Raw genomic sequence first — 10,375 nt, 5'->3', positions numbered from 1 at the left:
GCGACTATTATGGGCCAAAAACAACACGATATGTTCGCTTCCGCGCATCAGTATTTATGATTGTTACCGGTTATTCGGAAATGTTCGAAAGGATTTTGTTTATTGTCATATTCTCGCATTTGAAGACGAACGTATGAACCTGGAACGTCTATACCGGTCCTAACGAGTTCACAAAGTCTTTGGTCTTTGGGGGGATACAAGTCAGATCCTACGGGGTACCAGGGGACGTTCTTATTCAACTAGATTATGCAAAGAAGAAAGTCATGTTCGTGAATTTTCGGAACCGAGAACATTCAATGAAGATTGATGACAGTTCCGCTCAGTGGAGGGAATTGGTGAACATTTGACGACAGTTTCTTTGAAGTGGAAAGAATCTGTTAAGGTTTAGAGATTTTACCAAAGAAATGGGGGGATAAAAATTTTCAAATGTTGAATTTCCTCGGTAAATTTCTAAACGCAATCTCAGGTGGTAGAGTTTGTGATTTTCTGGTGATACAAACGGTTCTGCGTGGAATGTTTTGCACAGACGCTTGAAGATCAAGACTTGATGCAGTTGTTAAAGAATGGAACCCTTATCAAATGCCGGTTGGAGTATTGGAAGATCAGCGGAAGATCGGTCAATTGAGCCTTTTGAGGAAATTGCACAACACTCAACACGGATACGCGTACTTTGAGGGGGAAATATTATACAATGAGCATCAAGATACTACTTACCTGGATCATCGGTCAAGGGGGAATTTGTTTACACAGAGAAGATGAATACTTGACTGAAGATCGATTGCAGTTGCATGTTCAGCATTCGACAGCAACGGACAAGGGGGAATTTGTTGATGCAGATTTTGTGTCCGATGCTTGTCGAATAGATTAGTTATTATTTTACGCTGAATTTGTAATAGTTAGTGAAACGGTCTATCGAACGTGTATAGACCCGCTCGTTTGAAGTGGTCAAACGAGAGGGTTATTCGTTTGACCGTGTGTGGTTGCAAGACAAATTATGGTTGTTTAATGTTGGTGTCGAAGGATAAGGCATCGAAGGATTGTGTATCCTTCGATGAGCTCGAAAGATATCCATCGAAGGTTGAAGATGGACCTCGAAGGATATGGCATCCTTCGAGGTATGTGTGTATCTTTCGAAAGCTGGATGGTCGACAGATGATCTATCGACCAGTCAGTTTAATCCTTCGACCGTGCAACCTGTGTTTGGTATAAATACCAACACCTTGTCATTTGCAACACAAGAGTGAGAGCACAAGTGTGTGCAAGAGAGTGATAGGAGGTTTGAGACCTCACCGGGAGAAATCACCACTTGGTTTCTCCCCGGATGTATACTTCTTTGGTATTAGTTCGGATTCCATGTAATCGGGCCGACTTGTAATGTTTACTACCGGATTAATACAAAGTTTGTTTGTTTATCATCTCTTATCTCTTCCATCTTTGAACATAATCATGAAAATCACGGTTTGGATCCCGAAACCCGGACCTACAGTAATCATGGATCCTTACGCAGGGAACAACTTATAAATATTTTTTATTGTTTTTGTTTACATTTCGAATTTTGGCATTGTACTTTTATTGTGTGTTTAAAAATGAGTAATGATCATACGTTTTTATTATGATATTGTGTTTTATTATTTTCATCGCCCTGCCCTGACCCGATCGCTGACCGACCCAAAAGTTCTAACGTCAGTTGGTGAAAAGTCTTAACACTGAAAATGAGGACCCCATTGAAAAAAAAATTAAAAAACTTTGGTCACCCAGCCACTGAGGACAAGCGATCCAAAGTCTAGAAAAGCAATAATAATGGTACCAAAATATGAGTATTTGAAACGATGATAGGGCTCAATGATCGATTTATAGTGTGTTTCTTAGTACCTGTAGCTATATTGCTAGTGGTAAAAATGGTGTCGAACTATAAAGACTTTGTGGTTAGTGTCTAGATTTTGATTGCAAAACTATGACTATCGGTTGCTTGACCTCTCCGAATATGAACATGAGCGTACGAAAGCTCTTCATCATCATCATTATTCGGGACACTTTTTGATCTTCTTAGGCGATGATTTAACTAATTTGTTCACAGGTGATGGAACTAAACTCAATTAGTCAAAACTGAAACAAGTGTGTATGAGTGTAACAATGGTGAATGAATTCATAAAACAATACAAACATATTTCTCTCGTTCCTTCCGCTTCGTTGATTTTGATACAACCGGATCTCACAGATTCGGTGACGAATTATGGAGCAAATCGGATTCAAACGGCTCCCGTTTTACCAAATTGGATGTTGTGAGTGATAAATGGGTGGTGAGTGATAACCACCCCTACCCCTTAGGGCTGGAATAAAAGAGTAATACCCATCAAATAGCAAATATTTTTTTTCAAATTATCTACACACTAATATACAGTATAATTTTTAACCATAAACTCACATAACCCTAAACCAACTCTTAAATATATTCCATTCCATAGAACTTAAACAATATCCACTTTATAAGTGTACGATTGCATCTACACATTCATGACTAAGTATTAATATCAGTTGCTTGTCATTGGGCATTCAAAAGGTCATTCAATATTGATTAACCAGAACAAATCCAATACAAACTAAAACCCTATACACAAAGTTTACCTCAGTTCCATATAGGTTCAGGGTATTTCGATTCTATTACATCCAAAACATCTTTTACTTCAAAAACAAAAATGGATTTAACAGGAGCTTGTGAATCGGATCTTCACTTGCATCCACTCTTTCTGACCCAGTCGCACAACTTCTTAAGCTTCTTGTCTCCTTCAACAGCTCTCGTTGCCTAGCAATCCTGAACACGAGTGGTACGGAATTAAGAATGTTACAACATGTGTCTTCAAGGCGGACGGTTGGAGGCACGCGATAACACCCATGAAAGAAAGGATGTTGGAGCGCTTGCATGGCTGTGGGCCTTTCACAAGGACACCATGAAAGAAGTGAAGCAATAAGATTAACCGCATCAGAGCTTGCAGTCGGCAATAGTTCAGAAAACCGCACACCAGGGAAATCAGGAAACCGATAACATATGTTTCTAGCAAGATCAAGTCCCGAGAACCATGTACTTTCAGTTGGGGTGCCTAGCACTCGGCAGATTTTATACATTACATCTGATTCAGAAGAACCTTGAAACAATGGTTGGTTGGTAAATAACTCAGCCATGATTGCACCAGCTGCCCACATATCAACCGAAGAATTGTAATATGGCGCACGTAGAAAGACCTCTGGGGCATGATACCACAATGTTGTAACATTATGCGTATATGGCGGTTTACCATTCATCTCACGGGCCATACCAAGATCACTGATCTTTATCAGATTCTTGGATACAAGAAGGTTCTCCGGTTTGAGATCACGGTGAAAGTATCCTTTGTGGTGCATGTGTGCAAGACCTCGAAAGATTTGGAAACACAAGTTTCTGATTTCTGTTTCGGAGAAAGGTTTCGTTCTTGCAGCCGTAAACTTGTAGAGATCGCATTCCATGCATTCGAATATCAAGAACAATGTGTTGTTTTCTCGTATGATCTCCTTGAGTTTTACGATATTCGGATGATTGGCCATCTTGATGAGTGATTTGACTTCCCTCAGGTTCATGCACTCTTCCGCTGTGTGATATTCTTCGATGAGTTTCTTGATCGCAACAAGTTCACCAGTTTGCTTATTCATGGCTTTCCACACAACTCCATAAGCCCCGCGTCCAATTTCCATGATTCTTTCGTATTTCTCCATAGCGTATAGATTGTAGTACAGTGAGTTTTGAAGCAATTTATTTAGTAGTATGGTGAATATGAAATTAGGGTGTGTGTGTTACTAATTTATACGGATTTTGTCAATGTCGGTGTTTAGAAGTTTTATTATTTGTAACTGTAAAATATTATTGTTTAATATAAGTTCTCTAAATACGAGATAAGTATATCTACAAAATTCAGATTTACAAATCTGAGTTTTAAAAATACCGTTGTTTCATTTATTTTTCAAGATTTTATACTGATTCGTTGATTAATATTACGTGCGTAGAAAGGTGAATCCCTTGATTTGTGACTAAACGATTTGAATTGAGGGAACATTACTTGCACTAGTTCGTTTAAGAAAATAAATAATCTGACTTTTAAAATTAGTTCAAAATGACTATAGGGCTAAAAAGGTGTTTAAAAAAATAGAATGGACATAAATATAAAGAAAACTGATTGGGTGGCGGGTCTGATTTGGCAAGTTTGTGGTGTTTTAAAATATTTTTTTCCTTCTATCTTTTGTACTTGTGGAGGAATGTCTCGGCACAGTTATCCACTGTCCAGGGCCGTCTTCGAAAGTCGCTAAATTTATTTTTGGCTCTGTGCAACATAAAAAATTTGGGTCATATTCATTAATTCATCATGTTTGTTTATTGATTTGGGCAAGTCATTAATCTATTACGCACTAAAACAGTTGGTCTTCTGAATGTGATTGGCAAACAGTTAGCATTCAAAACAATTGGGCTTTAACGTTTTTGGTTCATAAATACAGGCCCTTAAAGTTTTTTCTTTAAAAACATACAATTTATAAATTTTTTTGTGCCCTATTTTGATTTGGGATGAGAGCAGTCGCCCACCCGCCACTTGCTCTGAGTCGGCTTTGAAAAAAAAATATTATCAAACTGTTTGTCAAAAGTCTTGTGAATCATTGTTCGTCTATAGCATTCAATTCAAGAGTCGTTGATTCTTTATTGTAGTTGATCTTGGGTAACCATGCATAGTCAGGGCTGGTCCCTAAGAATGCGGAGTCAAGGGCCCTATACGCATAGGAAAAATGAGCCCATATATTTTCAAGTAATTACGTGTTGATTTTAATAACAAATATTGAGAATTAACAATTAAACAATTTAGTATAAACAAAAAATTAACTTAAAGAAACATTTTAGTATAAATAAAAGAATTCGTGTAATAATACGAAACATTGGTTTTAACAGTAATAATGCATTTCAATTTATTAAACTCATACATTAATTATTTATAAGTATAATAATGAAGTTCAATTAATACTTATGTAAATTTTGTTAAGAAATCTACATACATTGTGCACAAAAAACCATCAAGTAAAACAAATGAAAAAAACATATGTATGGGCTTCAGGGACCAAGAATAAATGGAAAAAAAAAACAGAAATGAAAAGGTTGATAAAAGGTCTCGAACCAGGGACCGCTTCTTAAACATTCACACGCGAAACCACTCAGCTACAGCAACATCATTGTTCAAAGTTGAAACCATATACTCTAAATATAAATATAAAGACCTTTTTCCTATTGGGCCCCAAAATTTTTTGGACCCTGTTCGATGGCACACCCTGCACACCCTTTGGGTCGGGCCTGCCTGGGTCAGGCAAACCATCATTAAATAAAGAATATTAATAACAATGGTATAAAAATATCCCCATGCAAATAAAAGATTAGCATGACCTCCGAGAGAATAAGAGATGATGCGTAACCAACTCTCCGATTTAAGGAGAAACCCTAATTCACTAGAAAGTATAAATAGAGGATGAAATCGCAAGGTAAATTCCATTCCTTCTATCTCTCAAATACTTTTACTCCCACATACGAATACTTATTCTTACGTCGGTCGAACGATGGTTACAGGAATAATTTCATTCATGTAACGAGTCCTAATGATGTTTTGTTTTGCAGATTGAAGTTCAGGCCATTTACAATCGGATCATCCTGCATAGGGACATGTCTCAGATAACGTTTCTACAGTAATGATTTAGTCTCCACTACAATGTTGTTGGTGGATTAGAGATCGGATGTAGAAGAGAGAAAATGGTGACTCTTTACTTTGCTTAATAACAAAAGGCACAATCTATTGGCACACCAAGGTTGTCTGTTTGCACACTTAGGGTTTATATACGCTGTGTATAGAGGTATACGCAACCTATAAGTTTCATGAAATTCAGCGCCCGGCCCAATAATCATAGGCACATCCAACTACAGTTTATATACGCTGCGTATAGCTCTATACGCAACGTATATAACCCATCAGAATTTTGTTTGGTTATTTTGGTGTGTATTTGTGTTATAAATTCTCATCCGGTTCCAACACTAAATCGCTTAAAATATATAACCGTTATGTTATACCATTAATATTATACATCGTTAATTTTTTTTTTTTTTTTGAAAAACGTATATACGGTTCGAATATATTATATTGTTATCGTTTAAAGTAAATTATTATACCACGTCTAGTGCGGTTCGAATACTATAAACGTTTAAATATCATACCATTAATTATTTTTAAATACTCGTGTACGATTCGAATATATTATACCGTTTAAACTAAAATACTATACCAAGTATGAGTGCGGTTCAAATACTATAACGTTAAAATATTATACCGTTAAATATTTTGAAATATCCGGGTACGGATCGAATATATTATACTGTTTCAATACTATTCCGTTTAAATTATATTATTATACCAAGTCTCGGTGCGGTTCGAATATTATACTATTTAAGATTTTTATACCGTTAATTTTATTGAATTACTCGTGTACGGTTCAAATACATTCTAACAAAAATATTAATAATATTTTAACAATAATACAAATTATAATATTAACAACAACAATAATAATACAAATATTAATGTGATACATGATTGATTTGAAATAGATTGTGCAGGTTAGGGGAGGGGGGCGGTCCGTGATGGATCCACCGTCACGCGTTATATAATCACGTACACCACCACCGCCGTATATATAACGCGTTATATGTATAACGCGTTAGAATCATCACACGTTGAAAAGGCTCTGCATGTATTTGAATAAGGCTCTGCATGTATTTGGATAACATGGCATCTCTCACTACAACAAGTGTACACTCAGTTGGATATAGTCATGAATATGTATTTGATAATTACCATGGTGACCACCCCCACTACATTTCTATCACTAGTGATAGAATATTGGGTGATGACATGACATGAGTTGATTGGATATTGAGAGTGATAGAATTCTATCACTAGTGACCACCCCCTCCCCTTAGAGGGTTGATAATCATCATACATTAGTGTGTTCGGAGGCTTGTCATCGTATTACATTAATACTATTTAAACCTTTTTGTAATTGTAATATCTTTTTTAGTATTTTTATTATCTTATTTTTTTATTACAAGTATCTGTTGTATTCTGAAACATTGTTTTAACTTAAAAAGAAAAGTGTTTTGTTATTAAAAATCAAATGTTAAACAATTGAAGAAAGTCAATTTAATTTAATTTGTTTTGCTGCAGAGATGTCCGTTTTAATTTCGATTCTTAGACACTAATTGAACTTTTAGTTTAATAAAATTATTATACTAACTGTTTATTTATTTATTCATTCATTGACATAGTTTAATAAAATAATATAAGCTAGGGCTATAAATGATTTTTTTTCATAAAAAGTAAAAACTTTTTGTATTTTTAATATATAAAATTGTTAACCATTTCATAAAAACATTTTAGATATAATAATAATATTAAGATAAAAAAATGTAAGACAACTAAAATATAAAATAGAAGAATAAAAGTGAAGTTTTGGGGTTAAATGCATAAAATCAACGTTTTTTTTAATTCGTAAACCCGATTTCTGAACGTATATATAATAAAATACTGGTCGGAAAATGTCTTTAAAACCAAGATTTGTTTTATTTAGAGAAAAAGGTTATACTATTTAAAAATAACTAGCAATAAGACCCGCACGCGTTACGGCGCGAGTACATCATAAACACCGAACCAATTAGTCCAAACGTTATGCAATGCGTTAACCATATAATGTATCAATTGAACTCAATGTAACCTATATAAGCATTGTGATTGGATCAAAACGTAAAGTAAATCGAGTTTATAACGTACAATCATAACGTATTACATGTGAATATGTGACCCGACTCGTACATAAAAAATGTAACGGATATAGAAGAAAAAACTAACACATATATGTAACCTGACTCGTACATAGAAAATGTAACAGATATAAAAGAAAAACCGACACGTGTATTCATAAGTGATTAATTAGAGCTTTTGAAAAAAGAAAAAAATAAACCACAATTTGACACCCGGGTTTGAAACAAAATTTTGAAATATTCATAAAATAATCACGAAAACATATTATAATTGAGCTGACTCGTTTCCCAAAAAAGTTTATGTCGAATCATAGACTAACTCTAATTTATACTAAAACGTACATAAAAATATGCACGTAAAATGATTTTTTAAAGAAAATGTATTATATTTGAGCTGACTCGTTTCCGGAAAAAAAAAGTTATATCAAAACGTAGAGCAAATCAAATTTATATGGATACGTACATAAAAATATGTACGTAAATAATTTGTTTTTTAAATAAAGGGAATATAGGGTAAACTTGATAAAAATAGTAAAAAACTTAATATGTTAAAAACGTTTCTAAAACCTTGCCAAGTAGGTTAAAAGGGAGAACAGAGAAAAACAGTGGACACCCTTAACAAAAACCTCTTCCGAGGTCAAGTCAACCGAGAACCACCAATTTAAACCACCCCTACAAATGCGCAACAAAAGAGGTCAAGACCCAAATCTCTTATGTGAATTCCACAAAGACACCGGTCACCTAACTGATGACTGCTTTTGTCTAAAGCAAGAGATAGAAAGAACCCTGAGGGATGGAAGGCTCACACACCTGGTCAAAGGAGGGAAGCGCGATAACCGTCCAATCCACAGAAGAGAGGAAGGGCCAGACAACAAAAAGCTTCAAAAGTTAGAAACTCACATGGTTCAAGGGGGACCACGGAGGCCAAGTAAAAACTACAACAAGCGCACACAAGATGATTCATGGCGCGAAAGACAAGTGGTCTTCCCCATAGTAAGAGAAGGTCCAAGAGAGAGAAGACCCATAGTCATATCTGGGGTAATCGGTCATTATCAAACCGATTACATTTTCATCGATCCAGGGAGCACCGCGGACAACATATACGAGCAATGTTTTAATCAATTTGACCAAGAAGACAAGGCGCGATTGGAACCAGTTGATTACCCACTAACTGGTTTCTACAACGAAGCCGTTTTTCCTCTTGGTCAGATGTCATTCCCGGTGCTGCTCTCAGACGGAAGAAATTCAAGAACAGAAGAAGTCACGTTCATGGTGCTACCCGCACATTTAAAATGGATATTAAACAGCGCATATCTGGAACAAACGGTCACCCTGGGCCCTGCAATGTCTGATCTAACGCGCGCGGCATTAAAGAAGTTGTTATTTGAAAACATGGACGTGTTCGCCTGGACACCAGCCGACATGGTGGGTGTTCCACGACACATAGCAGAACACAGATTAAACGTCTCAGAAAACGCAAAACCTGTGGTACATGCCAAACGACACCTAGGAGACATAAAGCATGATGCTATGCAAGAACAAGTCATGGAACTGTTGAATGCTGGTATTATCAGAGAAGTCCGGTACCAAACTTGGGTGGCGAGCCCTGTCATGGTACAAAAACCAAATGGAAGTTGGAGAATGTGTGTAGATTACAAGGATCTAAACAAGGCATGCACACACGACTGGTACGCGCCAGATATCGATGAAAAGATTGATTCGCTAGCAACGTTCAGATGGAAATGTTTCCTTGACTGTTATAAGGGATACCATCAGGTGCAGATGGCCATCCAAGACGAAGACAAGACTACGTTTCGCACACCAACAGGGCTATACTGCTACACAAAAATGCTTTTCGGCTTAAAAAATGCAGGCGCAACGTATCAAAGATTGATGAACGAAACATTCAGCGATGCTATTGGCAAATACATCGAAGTGTACATGGATGACCTAGTCATCATGAGCAAGGAAGAAACAATGATGCTGGTCAACATCCAAAAAACGTTCGACACACTGCGCGGAGTAAGCATCAAGTTAAACCCAGCAAAATGTTCTTTCGACATGGAAGAAGGAAAGTTCCCGGGGTTTATCGTAACAAACGACTGTTTCAAAGTCAACCCTGACAAGGTACAAGCAATCGAGCGAATGCCTTCACCATCAACAATCAAGGAGATGCAAAAATTGGTTGGACGGCTAGCAGCACTAAACCATTTCCTAGCCACCCATGCAGCAAAGTCTTTTCCGTTCATCAAAACACTCCGCAATTGTATGAAGAAAAGTCACTTTCAATGGACTCCGGAAGCCGAGAGCGCATTCCGAGAAATGAAGGATTGTCTCATAAGACTGCCAACATTAACGGCGCCAGTCAAAGGAGAACCCCTAGTATTGTATCTGTCAGCATCTGATAAAGCAGTTGGAGCAGTTCGGCTCGTAGACCGCCAAGGTATTCAAACACCAGTTTACTACGTGTCCCGCACTCTGAACGATCTAGAAACATAGTACGCCATA

General features: G+C 36.6%; 1 protein-coding gene across 1 annotated transcript; it reads right to left on the bottom strand.

The window, feature by feature from the left end:
• Nucleotides 1-2,620: 2,620 nt before the first annotated feature.
• LOC110905559 (cyclin-dependent kinase F-4) lies at nt 2,621-3,782 on the bottom strand. The gene has a single exon (XM_022151215.1). The coding sequence runs from the start codon at nt 3,745-3,747 to the stop codon at nt 2,680-2,682; it is 1,068 nt and encodes a 355-aa protein (XP_022006907.1). The 5' UTR covers nt 3,748-3,782; the 3' UTR covers nt 2,621-2,679.
• Between the last annotated feature and the right edge of the window lie 6,593 nt (nt 3,783-10,375).

The sequence above is a fragment of the Helianthus annuus genome, chromosome 14 (assembly GCF_002127325.2).
Source record: "Helianthus annuus cultivar XRQ/B chromosome 14, HanXRQr2.0-SUNRISE, whole genome shotgun sequence".
Taxonomy (NCBI): Eukaryota; Viridiplantae; Streptophyta; class Magnoliopsida; order Asterales; family Asteraceae; genus Helianthus; species Helianthus annuus.
Note: the sequence above shows the minus strand (reverse complement) of the source record. Positions and strands in the feature narration are given on the sequence as shown.